This window comes from Microcaecilia unicolor, chromosome 2 (genome assembly GCF_901765095.1).
Source record: "Microcaecilia unicolor chromosome 2, aMicUni1.1, whole genome shotgun sequence".
In the NCBI taxonomy this organism is placed as follows: Eukaryota; Metazoa; Chordata; class Amphibia; order Gymnophiona; family Siphonopidae; genus Microcaecilia; species Microcaecilia unicolor.
Genome location: NC_044032.1, coordinates 477,741,152 through 477,762,862, shown reverse-complemented (window position 1 = coordinate 477,762,862; position 21,711 = coordinate 477,741,152). Strand labels below are relative to the sequence as shown.

Sequence of the window (21,711 nt, the reverse complement as noted above, 5' to 3'; positions counted from 1 at the left end):
TTGGCTCTGCCCCGAAGCCTTCTCTTCAAGTTCCTGTTCCCGCATAGGTGGGAACAGGAACTTGAAGAGAAAGCTTCCGGGGCAGACCGAAGGCAGCGTGTACATCGCTACCGCTGCCAGGAACGCTGAAAAAGCTGAAGACTGTTGCCTGCGCCGGAGGGAGGGAGGAAGAGAGGGGGTAAACGGAGTCCCATCTTGGACCTCGCGGGGGGGGGGGAGCAGAGGGAAGATGGATGGGACTGGGAGGGGTGGGAAGCAGAGGGAAGGAGCAGGAGATGAATGGGACTGGGAGGGGTGGGGAGGGGTGGGAAGCAGAGGGAAGGAGCAGGAGATGAATGGAACTGGGAGGGGTGGGAAGCAGAGGGAAGGAGCAAGAGATGGATGGGACTGCGAGGGGTGGGGAGCAGAGGGAAGGAGCAGGAGATGAATGGGACTGGGAGGGGTGGGAAGCAGAGGGAAGGAGCAGGAGATGAATGGGACTGCGAGGGGTGGGGAGCAGAGGGAAGGAGCAGGAGATGAATGGGACTGGGAGGGGTGGGAAGCAGAGGGAAGGAGCAGGAGATGAATGGGACTGGGAGGGGTGGGAAGCAGAGGGAAGGAGCAGGAGATGAATGGGACTGGGAGGGGTGGGAAGCAGAGGGAAGGAGCAGGAGATGAATGGGACTGGGAGGGGTGGGAAGCAGAGGGAAGGAGCAAGAGATGGATGGGACTGCGAGGGGTGGGGAGCAGAGGGAAGGAGCAGGAGATGAATGGGACTGGGAGGGGTGGGAAGCAGAGGGAAGGAGCAGGAGATGAATGGGACTGGGAGGGGTGGGAAGCAGAGGGAAGGAGCAGGAGATGAATGGGACTGGGAGGGGTGGGAAGCAGAGGGAAGGAGCAGGAGATGAATGGGACTGGGAGGGGTGGGAAGCAGAGGGAAGGAGCAGGAGAGGAATGGAACTTGGAGGGGTGGGAAGCAGAGGGAAGGAGCAAGAGATGGATGGGACTGCGAGGGGTGGGGAGCAGAGGGAAGGAGCAGGAGATGAATGAGACTGGGAGGGGTGGGAAGCAGAGGGAAGGAGCAGGAGATGACTGGGAGGGGTGGGAAGCAGAGGGAAGGAGCAGGAGATGAATGGGACTGGGAGGGGTGGGAAGCAGAGGGAAGGAGCAGGAGATGAATGGGACTGGGAGGGGTGGGAAGCAGAGGGAAGGAGCAGGAGATGAATGGAACCGGGAGGGGTGGGAAGCAGAGGGAAGGAGCAAGAGATGGATGGGACTCCGAGGGGTGGGGAGCAGAGGGAAGGAGCAGGAGATGAATGGGACTGGGAGGGGTGGGAAGCAGAGGGAAGGAGCAGGAGATGAATGGGACTGGGAGGGGTGGGAAGCAGAGGGAAGGAGCAAGAGATGGATGGGACTGCGAGGGGTGGGGAGCAGAGGGAAGGAGCAGGAGATGAATGGGACTGGGAGGGGTGGGAAGCAGAGGGAAGGAGCAGGAGATGAATGGGACTGGGAGGGGTGGGAAGCACAGGGAAGGAGCAGGAGATGAATGGGACTGGGAGGGGTGGGAAGCAGAGGGAAGGAGCAGGAGAGGAATGGAACTGGGAGGGGTGGGAAGCAGAGGGAAGGAGCAAGAGATGGATGGGACTGCGAGGGGTGGGGAGCAGAGGGAAGGAGCAGGAGATGAATGGGACTGGGAGGGGTGGGAAGCAGAGGGAAGGAGCAGGAGATGAATGGAACCGGGAGGGGTGGGAAGCAGAGGGAAGGAGCAAGAGATGGATGGGACTGCGAGGGGTGGGGAGCAGAGGGAAGGAGCAGGAGATGAATGGGACTGGGAGGGGTGGGAAGCAGAGGGAAGGAGCAGGAGATGAATGGAACCGGGAGGGGTGGGAAGCAGAGGGAAGGAGCAAGATATGGATGGGACTGCGAGGGGTGGGGAGCAGAGGGAAGGAGCAGGAGATGAATGGGACTGGGAGGGGTGGGAAGCAGAGGGAAGGAGCAGGAGATGAATGGGACTGGGAGGGGTGGGAAGCAGAGGGAAGGAGCAAGAGATGGATGGGACTGCGAGGGGTGGGGAGCAGAGGGAAGGAGCAGGAGATGAATGGGACTGGGAGGGGTGGGAAGCAGAGGGAAGGAGCAGGAGATGAATGGGACTGGGAGGGGTGGGAAGCAGAGGGAAGGAGCAGGAGATGAATGGGACTGGGAGGGGTGGGAAGCAGAGGGAAGGAGCAGGAGATGAATGGGACTGGGAGGGGTGGGAAGCAGAGGGAAGGAGCAGGAGAGGAATTGAACTGGGAGGGGTGGGATGCAGAGGGAAGGAGCAAGAGATGGATGGGACTGCGAGGGGTGGGGAGCAGAGGGAAGGAGCAGGAGATGAATGGGACTGGGAGGGGTGGGAAGCAGAGGGAAGGAGCAGGAGATGAATGGGACTGGGAGGGGTGGGAAGCAGAGGGAAGGAGCAGGAGAGGAATGGAACTGGGAGGGGTGGGAAGCAGAGGGAAGGAGCAAGAGATGGATGGGACTGCGAGGGGTGGGGAGCAGAGGGAAGGAGCAGGAGATGAATGGGACTGAGAGGGGTGGGAAGCAGAGGGAAGGAGCAGGAGATGACTGGGAGGGGTGGGAAGCAGAGGGAAGGAGCAGGAGATGAATGGGACTGGGAGGGGTGGGAAGCAGAGGGAAGGAGCAGGAGATGAATGTGACTGGGAGGGGTGGGAAGCAGAGGGAAGGAGCAGGAGATGAATGGAACCGGGAGGGGTGGGAAGCAGAGGGAAGGAGCAAGAGATGGATGGGACTGCGAGGGGTGGGGAGCAGAGGGAAGGAGCAGGAGATGAATGGGACTGGGAGGGGTGGGAAGCAGAGGGAAGGAGCAGGAGATGAATGGGACTGGGAGGGGTGGGAAGCAGAGGGAAGGAGCAAGAGATGGATGGGACTGGGAGGGGTGGGGAGCAGAGGGAAGGAGCAGGAGATGAATGGGACTGGGAGGGGTGGGAAGCAGAGGGAAGGAGCAGGAGATGAATGGGACTGGGAGGGGTGGGAAGCAGAGGGAAGGAGCAGGAGATGAATGGGACTGGGAGGGGTGGGAAGCAGAGGGAAGGAGCAGGAGAGGAATGGAACTGGGAGGGGTGGGAAGCAGAGGGAAGGAGCAAGAGATGGATGGGACTGCGAGGGGTGGGGAGCAGAGGGAAGGAGCAGGAGATGAATGGGACTGGGAGGGGTGGGAAGCAGAGGGAAGGAGCAGGAGATGAATGGAACCGGGAGGGGTGGGAAGCAGAGGGAAGGAGCAAGAGATGGATGGGACTGCGAGGGGTGGGGAGCAGAGGGAAGGAGCAGGAGATGAATGGGACTGGGAGGGGTGGGAAGCAGAGGGAAGGAGCAGGAGATGAATGGAACTGGGAGGGGTGGGAAGCAGAGGGAAGGAGCAAGAGATGGATGGGACTGCGAGGGTTGGGGAGCAGAAGGATGGACCAGGAGATGGATGGGATTGGGAGAGGTCAGGCACAGCAGAGGGAAGGAGCAGAAGATGGATGGGACGGAGGGATGGTGAGCAGAGGGAAGGAACAGAAGCTGGATGGAACTGGGAGGGTTGGGGAGCAGAGGGAAGGAGCAAGAGATGGATGGGACTGGGAGGGTGGGGAGCAGAGGGAAGCCTACTGGAAAGAAGACACTGCATAAAACAGAAGACACTGGGATCAAAGCGAATAGAAAAATTAAATGATCAGACAACAAAGGTAAATAAAAGTATTTTATTCATAATTTTTAATTGAAATGTGTCAGCTTTTTGAAATGTGCATCTGATATTTTGCCTGTAAATTTCATTTCCTTCCTCCATATTAGCATATTCATTTGCATATTTATATATGCAAATGATATGCTAATATGCTCCGCCCATTCTTTGCCCCCCCAAATGAAACAGTCAAACTACGCCTATGCCAACAGTGACTTTGAATTCAGTTAGTCCAAGACTTTTAGCTAGCTAGTTAGCTTTCTCCATAAGCAGTGGACCACTGACAGGAAACTGTCTGCTCCTGACTCGAGAAAACCACCGAAGAAGAGCATCTTCTACCTCCTCAGCTTTTCCCACCTGTTTTCGTTTCCGTTGTGGATTTGTATTGTTTTGCCAGTCTTCCAGAAGCTGATCTTTCTGCTTCAAGATACGTGAAATTTGACTGGGATTGACACCATATTCTTTAGCAATAGATGCTTGACTTTGTTTGTTTTCTAATGTTTTAAGAACTTCTATTCATTCAACCAGTGTTAAAGTTCTTACAGTTCCTTCGCAGCAACAACAACCCCAGTGTACACTCTAACAACATTCTTTTGCTTATTCTGCCTGTGGCAGTTAAAGGGGCAGTAAATTTGAAATCTTGTTGGTTGTCACACACCAATCGGCTTCCATATTCTGTGTGCACGCTTACGCGGAGTCTTTCCTGCAGAGGAGCGGTCTTAAACCATGCATATAAGCAAATCTTGCACTTATCAGTGGTGCGCTAAACCGAAGTTTGTCCCCATAGAAATTGATGGTGCCAAAACCGGGGCCGAAGTATGGCATGCAGTGAAATAGAGCATGCGTACATATTGGCATATTGCTTCATGGAGTATTACCAGTTGGAAATGAACCTTGTTTATTCTCTGTGTGACCCTTAGACCAGAGCCCAGATAATTGCTAGATTAGGTGAACGCTGTCTCTTGGCAATTGTTTACTGAGATCGGCAAGCATCTGCTCCTTGTAAGCTTTGGGCTTAGCAATTCTTACTACAGGCCCTGGGCAGAAATTTGGGAGGGGACCCCAAAACCCATTACCAGGCTGCACTTTCTTCAGCTTCCAGCAGGCTTAGGGCTCTCTCTGGTCAGAGGCCAAGGGCAGTTGCCCTAGTTGTACTCCTCTGACATCACCCTTAGCATGCACCATCTTTATATTTCGAACAGTAAAGGAGTAAATGCATCTCCTTCTATATCTTTGGTGTTGTACTACATAACTGTTCGAGGCTTGTGCAGATGGAGTCAGAGCTTGCGGGGATGGGGACAGGAATGGGGTGGGGACAGAGCTCGTGGGGACAGGGACAAACGTGTCATTCTCTATACTCTTACACAAAAGCTTGTCATTCAATCTCTGTTCTTTTGCGAGTGATAGGCACACATGTGCTGGCACTTTTCGGGTTTTTGCAATACTGTTTGATGCACATACTTCAGCTCCGATGTTTGGTATGCTTTTGTGGATAATAAGAAAGCATACACTGGCATCTTGTTGGATATCATTTGGTGAGCATGCAGTGGTATGGATTTTTGCTGTGCTTTTGTGGGTTATAAGAATTAAGCACGCATGCATCATTGTTTTTTGGATCTTTGCCATATTGCCCCAGTATGTGGGATAAGCGGTGCTGAACTGTGGCATTGTAAGTTTTTATGACCTTGCATAGTAACATAGTAGATGACGGCAGAAAAAGACCTGCACGGTCCATCCAGTCTGCCCAAGAAGATAAATTCATATGTGCTACTTTTTTATTTGTACTGTCCTGTTCAGGGCACAGACCGTACAATGTAATCGTAGTTGTTGGATTGTTTTATTGATAGTTGATGATGTTGTTTATATTTGTGTCTCGTTTTAGTATGATGCTCCCTTTAAGAAGTCCCAGGAGGGTGAAACTAGTTGGAATGGAGCTGATATGGCAGTCTGAATATTGTGGAATATTTACTTTTAAATGTTTGTGTGAGACTTCATGTTTCCATCATTCCTTTTTGGAAGAGCTTGTGAGGACTTTTCATGCTGGAAGGTCTTTCAGATATCTTCAGAAAATTCTGAGATATGGCTATATTGGTGGATTACTAAAGAGTGATTTATATTTTTCCAAAAAGATTTTTTGAAATTTCTTTAAAGTAAAATAAGAATATCACCTCCTTGGAAAATGATTAGACTCCTTTTTTGGGTTGGTGTTTTCTATTTTTGATTACAGGGCTACTGTGTTCTTAACATTAGCATATGGCCATTAATGCAAAAAATAGAAAACGGGGATTTTTATGGCTGCAGTAAAAATGGCCTTAGCATGTGGGAAAGGCCTGCATAATGGTGCACTAAGGCCTATTTGTACTGCAGCTTAATAAAAGAACCCCTTAGGCTCCTAAGTTTGGCTGAAAATAGGGAACAAATCTAGAAGCATAATTTAAGAGCTTTAATTTAGGAAATCAGTTTTTGTTTAATATCAGGCCCATTAAAAATATGTTACTTTAATACTTAGCCCAGTGGTTCCCAAACCTGATCCTGGAGGCACCCCAGTCAGTCATGTTTTCAGGATATCCACAATGAATATTTATGAGAGAGATTTACACGCAGTGGAGGCAGTGCGATGGACCTCCAAACACCTCCCCCCGCCAAAAAAAGATGGTGGCACCCTGCCCGATGCATCCTGGGATGCACTGGACAGGGCTTCCCTACCATATAAGGGAGTTATATGGTAGGGAAGCCTTGCCAAGTGCATCCTGGGATGCACCGGGCTCGGCGCCGCCATTTTGAAGGTGGTGTTTAAAGGAGTGCTACTCCCTCCTCCAACTTACAGGTACGGTGGGGTCAGGGAGCTTGGGGGGGGCACAAGGCCACCAGGGCAGGTTGGGGGGGGCTACTAGGGTCACACTGGACCACCAGGGATGGGTAAGGAGGTCTGGGAGGGGTTTGTGTGTGTGTGTGTGGGGGGGGGGTTGGAGGTCCACCAGACCTCCAGCCCCGTGTCTGGGGGGTGGGTACGGGGGATCTGGTGGGGGTTTTTTTTTTTTACAGCCCGGACCTTTCAAACAATTTTTCTATGGGAGGAGTGTGCCTTGGGCGCATATCCAGGCACAGTCCTCCTGCAGAATTCTCCCCCATGATCAAAAATAATAGAGTACACAAATTTGCATGCTATTAGTTTTGATCATCAGGGCTTTAATTCCCCGCATTGTTTCAGCATTGTTCAGAACAGGGCAGAGAATTTGATCATCAGTCCCTAAATGGGGAGGAGCAGTGGTGGCCATACCATGAGGCCACCTGAAGCGGGGGCCTCAGGCAGCACTCTTCTGAGGCAGCGTCACCCCCGCCCTTCCTTCCACAAAGGTAAATTTGGGGAAGGGAGCTGGGGAAGGATGGGGGGAAGACGTCAGATCATGGTGGGGGGCAGCAGAGGATGAGCCAGGGCAGTAGCTCATTCCTTGCCTCAGGCAGCATATTGTTTCGGACTGCCACTGGGGAGAATGGGGGCAGGAGAGGAGCGACAACTCAGGGAATGAGTCACAGGTCGGGGATTCCCCTCTTTCAGAAGGAGCTGTTCCCTTTCTGTGTCCTGGTGTCTCCTGTCTTATCGCTCTGTCTCCTAAATGTGGGTGTTCCTGTACCTTGTCTATCTTGCTTGATTGGAATTGCTGAGGCCAGCCCAGAGTGCTAAAGGTTATATGTACTGTCTCTGGGCTGAATCAGGGCAGGGCTGTTTCTGTAATTGTGTTTTCGGTCTTGCCTTGGATCCTGCCCTGCATCTTGCTTCTTGTCTTGTTCCAGCTTCTAGTTTGTTCCTGCTTTTGTGCAGGATTCCTTTTCCCGGTTTTGTCTTCTTCCTGCAAGCTTTGATTTCTTGTTTCATTGGAATTGTTGCTTTGGGCATTTGCAAGCGTGGGTGCTATGTTTTTAACCTGCCCTTAGCACTAAGGCTACCTCTGGAGAAAACTGCCTTTTAGTCATCATTCGATTTTGTTTTCTCACAAAGAGGCCTCTTCTTAGTGGCTGCCGACAACCCAACTGGGACCCTGACAAAAGTGGAGACTTGAGGATTGAGTGGGAGGGGAATAGCAAGACTATCTGGGTGGGGGACATGACGAGCAGGGAATGAGCGATGGGACTGGAGACGTGAGATAAGGGATTAGGTGGGAGAGGGCTTTTGAGGCTGAGAAGGGACTAATTCTTGCTCCTGGCACTGGCCACAGATTAAGGCAGTCGACAGCTAAAAACATGTGATCCCAACACTCTTCTTCATTCTTCTGCACTGCCAGGTGTACAACATCTAGTGCCACTGGAAGAACAATGTATGGCTGTCTACATGGGTACCTTGCGGGAGGGGAGGGGAGATAGGGAGGGGGAAGAACATTGCTGGCGAGTAGATGAGATAGGAGTTAATTTATTTACTGTTGTCTGTAGTATACATATCAAACTATGAGTTTATCTTGTTGGGCAGACTGGATGGACAATATAGGTCGTTATCTGCCGTCATCTACTATGTTACATATTCATAATGCTAAGAAAAGCCCAGCTAAAGCTGGCTTTTGTTTTTGCAGGGTTTTCAATCTGCCAGGGTCACAAAATGCCTGACCCACATCTAACGTGGCCTCCTGTTTTCTTCTCTTCTATGTATGAAGCTGAGACATTGCTGAACTAATTACGTTTGATCCACTTATCTTAAATGACCATAACTGTCTTTCAAGCAATATACTTTTCATTACTAAATTGGAGATTGCCAGAAAACGAAAGCATCTGTTGCTATGCAACAGAAGAAAGTACAGCTGATATTCTGTATAGTGAGCAGGCACCAGCCTTACCGCTAATGCAGATTCAGTGATGCATCACTAACAGGGAGGGTGGGTGCAAAAGCAGAGAACAACAGGAACACTGAGAAGTCCATTGTATATGCTAGACACCAGGAGAACATGAATGAGTCTATCATCCCTCTAATTTCAATTACAATTGAAGTTTCATAATTATGAGGTAGCTGTACAATTCTGAATTAGCTTTCACCTCGGCTGGGGTTTTTTTTTTTTTTTTTGGAGTCAGGGAAGAGCACAGCCAAAGACAGAAGAAATGACCCAGGCAAGCACCGGGGGGGCTGGTGGGAGAGGAAAGGGAGGGACCTAGCCCCACCATGTATACCCTTCTCACCACAGTAGGAAGACCTCAACCCAGTGGCGTAGATAGGGTAGTTGACACCCGGGGCCGGTCATTTTTTAACACCCCCCACCCCGAAATCCAGTACTAGGCATACCGAGAATACAAAACACTCGGGACCTATAGAGCAATTCTACCATACCATAAGCAGTAATTTGTACGAGTCACACAAGGAAAAGTAAAGCATCTTAAACACTACAGTGAGCACTAGAACATCAATTCACCTATTGTAAAACGAAAACAGACAGATTAGTACAGATCGTCGATCCTGCACAGTCAATGCCAACCGAAAGCCATGTCTTTTTCACAAACACAGATACACCCTAATCCACTATAGAATAAGTAATCATAAACTTTCTATTTAGACAAAAATTAAACTGAACCCCCGATGCCAGACTCTGCATACAATGCAACACCACAGAAACAGAAAATGTCCCCTAGTACTGTGCAAAATATAAAGACAGCAGATGTAAATTTGAAAAAACTAACAAATACCAATCACCACTTTACAAATTAACAAATAGAAATAAAACAAATAATATCATTTTATTGGACTAATACATTTAGCTTTCAGAGGCCAAAACCTCCTTCCTCAGGTCAATTCAGTATAGTACTGTTACAGTGTCCTATCCTGACCTGAGGAAGGGGGTTTTGTTCTCCGAAAGTAAAATGTATTAAAATTAGTCCAATAAAAAGATTACCTTATTTACATGTTCTATTATAAACATTTATTAACACAGCTACAATACTACTTTATCCTAAAGCAAAAAAATAAAAATATATATTTACAGTTTGTTGTCTCTGGTTTCTGCTTTCCTCATCTTTTCACTGTCTGTCTTCGCTCTCTCTCTGCCATCCAGTGTCTGCCCTCTCTCTCTCTCTGCCCCTTCCATCCACTGTCTGCCCTCTCTCCCTTCCATCCACTTCTGCCCCTTCCATGCACCATCTGCCCCAGTCTGCCATCTCTCTCTCCCCCTTCCATCAACATCTGCCCTCTATCTCTGCCCCTTCCATCCACCATTTGCCCCAGTCTGCCCTCTTTCTCTCTCCCCTTCCACCCACCATCTGCCCTTTCTCTCTGCCCCTTCAATCCGTCTGCCCTCCCTCTACCATCCATCCAGGGTCTGCCCTCCCTCATGCTCCCCCCTTCTATCCCCTCTCTCTCTGCCCCCTCTTTTCAGCCCCCAGTTTCAGCCCCCTTATTCCACCTGCCCCTAGTCCCAGCCCCAGCCCACATCTCCCACCTGCCCCCCTTTTCAGCCCCACTATCCCACCAGTCCCCAGCCCTTTTCTCCCATCAGTCCCGAGCTTCAGCCACCAGCCACTTCTCCCTGTCCTCTTTTCAGCCCCTAGTTTCAACCCCAGCCCTTTTCTCTCACCAGTCCCGAGCTTCAGCCCCAGCCAGTTCTCCCTGTCCCCTTTAAAGTCCCTAGTCCCCACAGTTTCAGCCCCCTTCATCCACCACATGCCTTGCATCCCCCCTTTTCAGCCCCAGACCCATTCTCCCACCTGCCCCAGGCATGGACCCATTTTCCCTCCTGCCCCCTTGTCAGACCCCAGTTCCAGCTTCAGACCCCTTCTCCCATCTGAGCACTCCCCTCCCCCCTCCCCTTCTCCCCTCTCTGAGCACCCATCTGAGCTCCCCCACCCTCCCTAATCCCCTTTAAGCACCCCTCTGAGCTCCCCCACCCCTCCCCAATCCCCTTCTCCCCTCCTTGATGCTCTCCCACCCTCCCTAATCCCCTTCAAGCACCCCTCTGAGCTCCCCCACCCCTCCCCAATCTCCTTCTCCCCTCTCTAATCCCCTTTAAGCACCCCTCTGAGCTCCCCCACCCTTCCCCAATCCCCTTCTCCCCTCCTTGATGCTCTCCCACCCTCCCTAATCCCCTTTAAGCACCCCTCTGAGCTCCCCCACCTCTCCCCAATCCCCTTCTCCCCTCTGAGTCCCCCCCCCGACCCTACAGCTGAGATCCGTTCTCCTGCTGCTCCTACCCTGTCCTATCTTTAAAAAAAAATTTTCGAAGCGCCGGAGAGTGGCAGGCAGCGCGTCTCGCGTCTGCCCTGCTAGTAAAGAAGATCTCGTCGATGTCGTCGTCCTTCCCACACTGAGTCCCGCCCGCCCTCGCGGTAATAGGAAGTTGCCTCAGAGGGGGGCGGGACTCAATGTGGGAAGGGCGACGACGTCAGCGAGATCTTCTTTACTAGCAGGGCAGACGCGAGGCGCGCTGCCTGCCACTCTCCGGCGCTTCGAAAAAAATTTTTAAAGGCAGAGCAGCGGGAGCGGAGCACCCCCCCACCCGATGACACCCGGGACAGACCGCCCCCACCGCCCCGCCCTTGCTACGCCACTGCCTCAACCCCAAGAAAGACTCAATTCAGCCTGGGGGACGGGCCAGGAGCCTATCAAGGCACAGTTGCAAAGTTATGACCCTCTACCTGCTAGATAGAGAGAATACTGAGGTGAAGGGGACAGCTCATGACCACATATAGTGAACCTCAGAAGTTCTCTCTATCTCCACCTGCTGGCAGAGGAACATAACCCACAAATCTCTGGATTGAGCTGTGGGACGCTATGGAAAGTGGTGTTATGATATCTCTCCCTCAGCTGCAGGCCGGTACAAGGTGCACAGTTGCTAGAATCCTACAGGCATCTTCACCTTTTTCATTTCCTTTGAAGATTTGTGTTCTACATTTAAACAATTTGGTCCTTAAAAAAAAAAAAAAAAAACTATTGCAGCTGGTTAGAACCTGTGAAGCCAATATTCAGACTCTGGAATCTGGTTAAAGATAACTGGGTAAGTTACCCTTAACCAGGTATTCAAAAAAGATATATGGTTAAGTCTGATGTTTTGAAAATATTCAGTTAAATTGGACAACCTTTTCCAGTTAATTTTAGGACAGATATTTTTTCCATCAAACTAAGGGTCCCTTTTAGTAAGATGTAGTGAAATCTGTGTTTAACGCATTTTAATGCAGGATTTTCCCACAGCTACTTTTTTAGGGTTTTAAAAAAATATTTGAAAGTCATTTGCTAATGTTCCCATTAGTGTGCGAGACCTTCAAAAAATTAACATGGGAGCGCTTAAAGCTTCCTATTTAGGAGACACCAAGTGCTCCTGTGTTAACTCTGTGTTAGCCAGTTAGCACTCACTGGTCATAATGTACTAGCCTGATAATGCAGGAACACCCACTCTCTGCCCATGTCACGCCCCCTCCAAAATAAAAAAAAAAACAGCACTATGTTGGTTACCATGTGCCTGTTCTTGCATGCTAATCTTGCGTTAACAACTTAGCATTGTTTAGTAAAAGGGGCCCCTACCCTAAACTGTTAATTGGACAGCACTAATGATTGCTACTTTCTGATTAGCTTCCTTTACTTAACCAGTTAATTTTTTTTTATTTTAAATTTTTTATTTATAACCATTTAAATTTTTACAAGCGATAAAACAACTTGCCGGAAATACAGAGAAAGTAATATATAGGAATTATTTCAGTCAGGTAATTCTATTCTCTTCCTTAGACCACTAAATAGGGAGAGTGAAACAAGACAAGGAGATCAATTAAACAGTAAAAAGAAAAAAACAACGTGGTATTAACCTGATTATCCCCAGATATTACTCTTCTAATTCATTATTCCATATTGATCATCTGGTTGGCTTCTTCAAGGCCAATACGGTGTACAGTCAAATCATTTCATTGAAAACATACTTATTGACCAATATTAGTTAGAAATAATACATCTGATTACATTCTTTCTCTTTTAAAAACCAGAAGTTATTTAACAATACATATACTTAAGTCTCTAATTCAAATCCCACTGATTAAAGTAATCCCAGTTTTCACAGGCTTCACTCCTTTTAAAGTAATAATTGAGGAAATATTTCTGAGGAAAACTTTCGGAGTCATACCCAGAACTCTGGGAAAAACAATAATCTCGATATTAATCATCTATAATAATATTCATTTTATTATTCAAAGTTTCTGGTCTATTATCATTTTCAAAATCATAACCACTTCTTGCAACCAGTTAATTTTTAATTGAACAACCACTTGTCCAGATACAATTTAAGCAGTGGAAAAAAAAACATAAATAAAATAAACAGAATTTATCAAACTAGCTCCTAAAGTTAAGAATATAAATTGTCTGAAAATCACTGTCTAAGTGATCTGACATAAATCCATAAAACATTTTCAGCAACATCAGGATGTAGCAGGAATCTCAGTTTCCAGCATGAGGGGCAGGTAAGCCTCCTGTAAGTCCCTCAGAACCTGTCTGCCCCATGAGATTGTTCCAGCACGACCGAAGGTGGCAGACTTTCGTGTAGTTTAGAGGAAACAGAAATGAATCAAAAGACTCAAAGAAATAACTAATTTAAAGTATTTCGGACTATTGCTATGGGCTCTCCTGTCCCTGGTTTAATCATTTTTGTAATTTTTGATCGAGTAAAACAGACAAGATACCCAAACATCACTGGAAGAGTCAAAGGAACACCTTTTTGGTTGGAGGGGCCAAACAAAACAATCTCTGGCCCCATCCCTGAGCTTTCTTATTCTTGAAGCTGTGTTGGGCAAAATATTAGTTTGGTCATGGCCTCAGTGGCCTAGCCAAATCCACTGCCTATGATCACAGGTCTTACGGTGGGGGAAAAATCAGAAATTTTCTAGAACTTTGCTGAATGGACTGTCTCCTACAGACCAACGTTCTAAAGTGCGCTTACACTCACAAACTCAAACTAGCACTCATAAGCAAGGTGTTCTCATGCACTAACAGTGTTTTCAATGAGAGTACTTTAGCCTGCAGGTTTACATGCAAAAAACATGCTAATCAGTTAATAAGATGCAAATCCTATTAGCACGGCAACCCATGAACACAGCGGTAACATATTGTGTGCTGTTTCACAAACATAGTATCACAAGAAAATTAACTGCACCTCCAAGAGAGAGGGTAGCTATGCTTTCAGTGATAGATGCCATTGTAACTGATTTGCATGTAATTAATATCTCCAGTTAGTAAACATGTCGACCTCCTAGTGATGTTGTCAACTTCTCTGCCCATCTAAAATTAACTATCCTGTCACAAACAGCTGACTAGGTGCAGGTGAAAAAATGTTTAATGCGTCTTTTGGTTAAGCTATGATCCATATGGTCTTTCTGATACCAACATCTTGCACTTTTTTATTACAGCTTCCTACAGGGGAACTACTTCTTTTTCTAAAGAATAAAAAGTGAAGTTGAAATTTCAGGGAGGTCAAAGCACTTTTTACTGTTATTGAGGACTTTTAAAACTGCCTTGCCTTTGGTTTAGTAATTACAACCATATGCAAAATTCTGTATCAAACAGCAAAGAAATAAAGGTTAAACAAAAAAAATTAAGGTGATACCTTTTAAATGGCCTAACTTAATAGCTTTCTCGACTAGCTTTCAGGAGCTGGCACTGAGAAATAGATGTTGTCAAAGAATTACAACAAAATCCCTCAAAAGCTGGGGAGGTAAACACTGTACATAACGAACTATAAATCTGCCCTGAAAAAAGTGAGAACACAATATTGGGCTGAACCAAGTACGTTATTTTTATCATATTTTAAATAAATAAAATGTGTTAGGGAAGGGTTTCAGGGGAGGCTAAAAGCCCTGGAGCAATTGATATAAAGTACCCTCTCTGATAAAGGGCCGTACATAAATGCTCTTATTCACATCACAAAACCTTCCTTTCATTGTGTACTGAGAAATAGATATTACCAGAATTTTCAATTTAGATTTATTGCTTAGAAATATATGTAAAGACCCTCAGGCTTTGCTCCCTTAAGGAACAACAGAGACCTCTAGTGGCTCTCCCTGTTTATTTAAGTATTGACCTTTTGACTTTACAATATTACCCTGTTTCTGGAACATGGGCTGTTTCTCCTTCCAGTGACTGAGTGGGGGGGGGGGGGGGGGGTTCTTTGTCTTTATCTCTTGCTCTCCAGCCACTCTGCCAATACTGGAAGGAGAAGAGGCTTGGCTCTTGCCTCCCAACCAACATATGAAAGAAGAGAGGGACCCTGGATAGCAATGTCACATCTGGAGAAGATACAGGAGTGGCGTGCACTCAACAGAGTCTATAAAGCTGCTGAATATGCTCCAGAAGAAGAAATGGAACAGGGAACCAGCCCTCTGCTACAAATCCTACAAAAGGTGAGAGAGAAACTAACAAGCTCAAGCCTGAACAACTAAGAGAAGACCAAAAGAGTGTCCTACGTGGAAAAACAACAGAGTTTTCATGAGGAGGCATACCAAAGACTGTGAGTGGAGGAGTGGCCTAGTGATTAGGGTGGTGGACTTTGGTCCTGAGGAACTGAGTTCAATTCCCACTTCAGGCGACGTCAGACTCCATACAACTGGATCTAAAGATGCATGCAGCTTTCACAGCGCGCTGCACGACGAGGATGAAAAAGTTAAAGATCGCGGCTGGGCTGGCGGGGGGTTGGGGTCCCCCGCCAGCTGAAGCAATATTTTAAAAAGCCGGAGGAAGCGGACCTCGGGGTAGGTGACGGCGGTAGGTGGGGGGGGGGGAGTGTTAACGGCGGTAGGGGGGGGTTGACGGCGGTAGGGGGGGGGGCTATAATGTGCCCCCTCACTCTAGCCCCTGCCCCCCCTACCGCCGAACCTCAGATATGCCCCTGGCGTCAACGACGTCTGATTAGGGTGGAGTGGAGGAGTAGCCTACTGGTTAGTGCAGTGGACTTTGATCCTGGGGAGCTGAGTTCGATTCCCACTGCAGCTCCTTGTGACTCTGGGCAAGTCACTTAACCCTCCCCATTGCCCCTGGTACAAAATACGTACCTGAATATATGTAAACCAATTTGAATGTAGTTGCAAAATCCGCAGAAAGGTGGTATATCAAGTCCCATTTCTCTTTCCCTATTTGAGATTCTACATGGAATGTTGCTACTATTGGAGATTCTAGATGGAATGTTGCTATTCCACTAGTTCTGTCGGACTCACAGAAACAGAAGTCTGCGCGGCTGCGTTGCTGATCTACAAGGGCAGGCTTCTACATGGAATGTTGCTAGTGGAGGAGTAGCCTAGTGGTTAGTGCAGTGAACTTTGATCCTGGGGAACTGGGTTCAATTCCAACTGCAGCTCCTTGTGACTCTGGGCAAGTCATTTAACCCTCCCATTGCCCCAGGTACAAATAAGTACCTGTATATACCATGTAAACCACCTTGAAGGGCAGATGCTTGAAAGCTCTGCGCTGTTCAAAACAGTGCTCTAAAAATAGCACTGGTACAGCACAGGGCTTTACTGCCCCTATGATCAGAGATAATAGCATGCAATTTTAAGCATACTATTCTCTCTAATCACAGAGTAGAAGTACAGGAGGATCATGCCTGAGCATGTGCTCAGGCATAATCCTCCCGCACTTGCTTGACACGTCTAGGGTGTCAAACACAGGGGCTTGAGGTCCATGGGACCACCAGACCCCAAGTACCCCCATCCTGAGCCAAGTTAAACAGGGGCCAAGTTCAGGGAGGCTGGAGGTCCAGTGGGTCTCCAGCCCCCTCCCCCCCAAGCATCCCCTCAAATGTCCCTGGTGGCTCAGTGGGCCACGAGTCAATCTCCCCCCACACCCTACCTAGTGGTCTAGCAACCCTTTCCCACCCCCTACCTTGGTTGGAGGGAGGTGGCCTCCTTTCATCGGCGCTGCCTCAAAAATGGTGGCGCCCAGCCCTGCCCCGTGCATCCTAGGATGCGTTGGTTGGGGCTTTCCACCATATAAGGTACTTATATTTATTTATTATATTTGTATCCCGCACTTTCCCACTAAAAGCAGGCTCAATACGGCTTACATAGTAATAGGTAACACAGAATTTTGTTATGTTAAGTAGGAAATTAAGTATAACATAATAGAAGGATGGATGGGTAGTAAATATATGGTGTGAAGCCCTGCCCAGCGCATCCCAGGATGCACTGGGCTAGGTGCCGCCATTTTCGAGGCGGCGCCGATGGAAGAGGAGGGAGGCCAACGAAGGTAGGGAGGTGGGGAAGGCCCAATAGACCACCAGGTGGGGGGATTGATTCGCGGCCCTCTGGGCCACCAGGGACATATGAGGGGATGCTAGGGGGGGCTGGAAACCCACTGGATCTCCAGCCCCCCTGAACTTGGGTCGGGGGATTGGAGGTCACCTCCAGCCCCCGTGTCGCTGGGGTGTGGGTGTGTTGTGTTGGGTCGGGGTTCCTGCAGGGGGGCCTGCTAGCATGCAAATGCATGCTGGACAGGGCTTACCATTCCTCCCCAATGGTCTGCAAACCCTAAAGCCAGCTCCGAGCAAATGTAGTTGCAAAAACCACAGAAACGCGGTATATCAAGTCCCGCTCCCTTCCCCCCTTTCACATTTTGCAGTGCTGGTTCAGATGTTGGTGTTATTGTAACTCTCTTTATGTTGGATTGAATGCTAAATTTTTACACAAATTACAAATGATACAGAATACTGTTGTGCAGTGGCGTAGGAGCGGTGGGGGGGGGGGGCAGTGGGGCACGCCGCTGGGGGGGTGTCGGCTCCGCTGGTTCCCTGCTCTCTCTGCCCCAGAACAGGTTACTTCCTGTTCCGGGGCAGAGAGAGCAGGGAAACAGTGGAGCCGACGCAGCTCCCAGCAACGTGCACTCGGGGCGGAGCGGCCCTCCCACCCGTCCCCTTCCCTACGCCAGTGGTAAGAATGCGCTCTGGGGGGGGTGCGCGCCGTGCAGCACCCGGGGGGGGGGGTGCGCAGCGGCGCCCCACCCCGGGTGTCAGCCGCCCTCGCTACGGCACTGCTGTTGTGCGATTGGTTTTTCATTTAAAGAAATATGATAGTATCACTCCATATATGAGGAAACTTCATTGGCTCTCTATTGAGGTGTGTATTGTGTTTAAAACTGTTTGTATGATTTTTCATGTTTTGTATGGTAACACTTCAGAATTACTCATTCAATTTTGTTCGGATTCTTTTTTTTACTTCTTGGGCGAGTGGCAGCTTTTTATTAAAATTTCCAGCATTTAACAGTGCACTGTTTAAGTGCCAATTTGATGCTATGTTCTCTTTTCATGTGGTTTCTATTTGGAATGCATTGCCATCGTGTATTTGTTTAGAGGTAAACTATATGAAATTGAGCAGAAGGTTGAAAACTTTTTTATTTGATAAATATTAAGTTGTTGTTGTAGTACGGTATACAAATCTCAGATTAGATTAGTATAAGGGCTCCTGAACTAAACTGCTCTTCTCAAGCTTTGAATGCATGTCAGTGCCACATTGTAACACACAACCTGTACATGTTGCCCTGTGTGGCCACTGACCACATTCAGCCTTTTAAAAAATTCTTAGAAAACACCTCTACATTTTGTTATAAAAACACATTTACAGATGTTTTGCAGGTGCAGCTTCCATGCTTGTTAAAAATTAATCAGCACATAACTGTTATAGAAATCGGTTTTGTCACACTGAGCTCACCTTTAAGGATCCTGGCCCCGGAACAGCAGGCACAAACTGGAAGAGGAGCAGGGTGTTAAGAACTGCTTGGCTCTCTGACACGGTGTACAAATCCCTGCTCTGTGACTGGACACTAAAGACTCCTAAAGGTACTGATACCCCAGTTTAACAGTATGGGATATGCAGAGCTGGGCTGCCATGAAAGCCACACCTGTATCTGTGCACCTTGAACATCGGAGTTAAGAGACCCTGTACCACATTAGGGAAATGACTCTCAACCCGAAATTCACTGTGGCTATCTTGAAAACCCAACTGGATGGATATCACCTGAGGAAGGAGTCCCTTCTTGTCAGTGCATTTTGTCTAGCAAAAAAGGTGCCGGTACTCAAATTCCAGGCCACCCTTCAGGGGTAGAGTGCTCATTGAAGGACTCACCCCACAATAGCCAGGACCCCTGCAACCAGTCATAGAATCTATGACAAGGCAGAATTTGTACGTAGAACTTGAGCTCTTTCATTAAAATACGAGAACCATGGGTCAAGTTTAGCAGACAGTGGAGAAGGTGCCGGTACTCAGTACCCCCAAGTACCCCCTCAAAAAAAGCCCTGCTTCTTGTACTCTTTCATTTTTATTCCACTTCCTTCTTCCACTTTCTCCTTTTTTTTTTTAGCCATATTGCTCCTCCTTTCTCTGCTTCTTTCATTTTCATCCTCTTCCCCACTTTTCCTGTCTTTCACTTCCTTCTGAATTTCTGTCTGTAGAAATCTGTATAACTATACAAGAGACATGTAAGAACTATACTGTCCCTTGATGTTTTAATTAACATTATTTCTACCATATTGCTCAGCTTTTTATTAAGTTTTATAATCATTTCATTATAATCATTATTTTCCTTCTGCATGGCAAGGATTGCATTTCAAGGAAGAAGGGGGCAGGTGGTGTATAACTGAGCGGTTGCCACTTGTGCCAAGGTTTTGTGGCTGCACTGAAAGAAAACAACAGACGGGGGAGCTATTAATATCTGCTGGATAAAGGACCCTGCTTACATTCCACCTGATCACACGCCTTCCTCTCTGATCTCACAGGCCGGTGTCTTTTTGCTGAGTGAGCACCATCTGGTCCCTGACGGTATAAGCTCTTGACACACTAAAGCTGTTTTACCTTAAGTTGTAAGCCTCTAACGGATTGAGTGTACCATATTGGTTCTGTTAAATAATAAATGACATCGGTGGCCACTTACAGAAAGATTCCTAAAATGACTTTCCCTATTTGAGAAATCAACAATTCTGTATCTGTTGAAAGTTTGAGTGCATTTTAGATCTGATTTGGATCTTTTAAACAACCATATCAGAAGGCTCTACATGCCAGTGAAACTGACATACACTGGCCTTCAGTTTGGTCTGATGCCAAATGCATTAAAGTGCCTCTATACAGGCCATTGGGGATAATTTTATAAAGCTTTTTCCACAATTAAAGCATTTTTTTATACTTGGAAAAAAGCTCTTATAAAATTGTGCATGGGTATATACACATAAAACATTGCATGCTGGACATTACTCTTCAACAAGGCCTACAATGAGAACCTATAACCTCACTAAGTCACCTCACCAACCCACTCAATTATGAAAGCCCACCTTCTACAACTATCCTAATCATTCATTTCCTTCTTCCCTCTGCCCTTCCTTGATCGTTACACATGACTAACTGTATCTGATATCCTAATATGACAATGTCAATAAATCTATGTAAGCCACATTGAGCCTGCAAATAGGTGGGGGAATGTGGGATACAAATGCAATATAATAAAAATAAATATATTTTACACAATCTGATTGCAGGTATACCTGGGGGATGCATTTTTGTCAGAGTAAGGGTGGTATTGTAATGTACCTATGTTTAAAAAATATAAAATACATATATACATAGGAAGTACATGCACGCATTTACAGCTTAACAGCAGGTGTAAAACTTGTGCAAGAGAATTTGTGCACTAATGGGAGTCAGTGTAATTAGGGGCGACATAGGTGCCTATATGCCTTCATAAAACAGGTATATTTTTGAGCATTTCACATAGGTCTCCTCTTATAAAATTTTCTGGAGAAGTGTTTGGGTGGCTCATGGATGGAGTCGCAATTTACATGCATACCTTATAAAATACTTGTGTATATGTGTATTTTATGGCTAACATTTAGGCCTGCTCCTGAGCAGACATAAATGTCAGTGCCCACTATCTCTGTAAAATTTGTGCTAGTGTATTCTAAAGACATAGAGGCATCTTTGGGACTAATAGGCAAAAAATAGGCACTTTCCTGCCCTTTTAACCTTGGCATCTAGTTATAAGATTACCCTTAGTATATCTAGCACAGTGTTCTTTTCACCCTGAGTTCCATAGAATCCAACGTCTTCCCAAGCTAAAACACTGCTCTCTTCAGGCTGGGAGGACAGAATCTGGAGAAAGTGAAGCAGGAGAATGACACCTGCAGGCTGGGGAAATATACTGGGGGAAGGTTTGACAAGCTCGTAGATGCTCACTGTGGGGATGACTGAGGCTGAGGATGGAACTAAAAGGGATGACGAAGATGAAGAAGGCTTGGGGGAGAGGATGCATGACTGAGGCTGGTGGTGGGGCAGTGAGAGAACCACTGCGGATGGGGGCATTGAGGAAAGACTGCTGAGGTCTTGGAGGCTCTATAGTGATGCTTCATTCAGAGATTTTGAGGGGAAAACCTTTCACCTCAAGAAGTCCTTGACCTACTCCCCCCCCCCCCCCAAAAAAAAGGTTGAAAATGGTGATATGACATCAGAACAGGACGCCTAATATTTTGCAGCAAAATATTATCCAAACACCAATGAAAATTAGAACTGCTGCTTAACGCATGTTCATATTATGCAAAAATATAAATATTACAACATGTATATTAATAGTACAATCAAACGATGGGAAGTGAACAGAGAGTAGCATAAATTCTCTATATATTCAGGGAAGGTCACTGGCTTTCTTCTAGAAAACATATTTAGAGGATACGTTTATAACTGGGCTCCTAGGTTGTGTAATTACATAGGCAATTAGTTGTGTCTCATTTATAAAGGAATAAACCAGAGAAGAAAAAATCTCCACAGATACCTTCAGAACAGACACAAAGTGGAGATGGAAAAAAACAAAGGTGTAACCACAGGTCCAGATAATTATGTCTTTATTAACTGACCCACGATGGCTGTGTTTCGGCACAATGCCTGCGTCAGGGGCCTTTGTCTGTGTAAAACCATGATGTAAAAAAGGCCTTAATGCAACTCTTTCCACATCAATCGTCTCAGCTAAAATTCAAAGAGGTTCAAAGAGGAATTATAGCTGAGATGGTTGCTGTTGAAAGAGTTGCATTAAGGCCTTTTTTGCA

General features: G+C 47.2%; 1 protein-coding gene across 5 annotated transcripts in view; it reads right to left on the bottom strand.

Moving 5' to 3' along the window:
- REEP1 (receptor accessory protein 1) overlaps positions 1–21,711 on the bottom strand; it is a 203,856-nt gene that overhangs the window by 49,545 nt on the left and 132,600 nt on the right. For 4 of the 5 annotated variants that reach the window (XM_030191053.1, XM_030191049.1, XM_030191051.1 and 1 more), the window contains exon 7: positions 18,338–18,373. The exons of the other annotated variant lie outside the window; for it this stretch is intronic. In XM_030191053.1, coding sequence (XP_030046913.1) covers positions 18,338–18,373 — 36 coding nt within the window. The remainder of the gene's footprint in view (positions 1–18,337; positions 18,374–21,711) is intronic. 5 annotated transcript variants of the gene reach the window in all.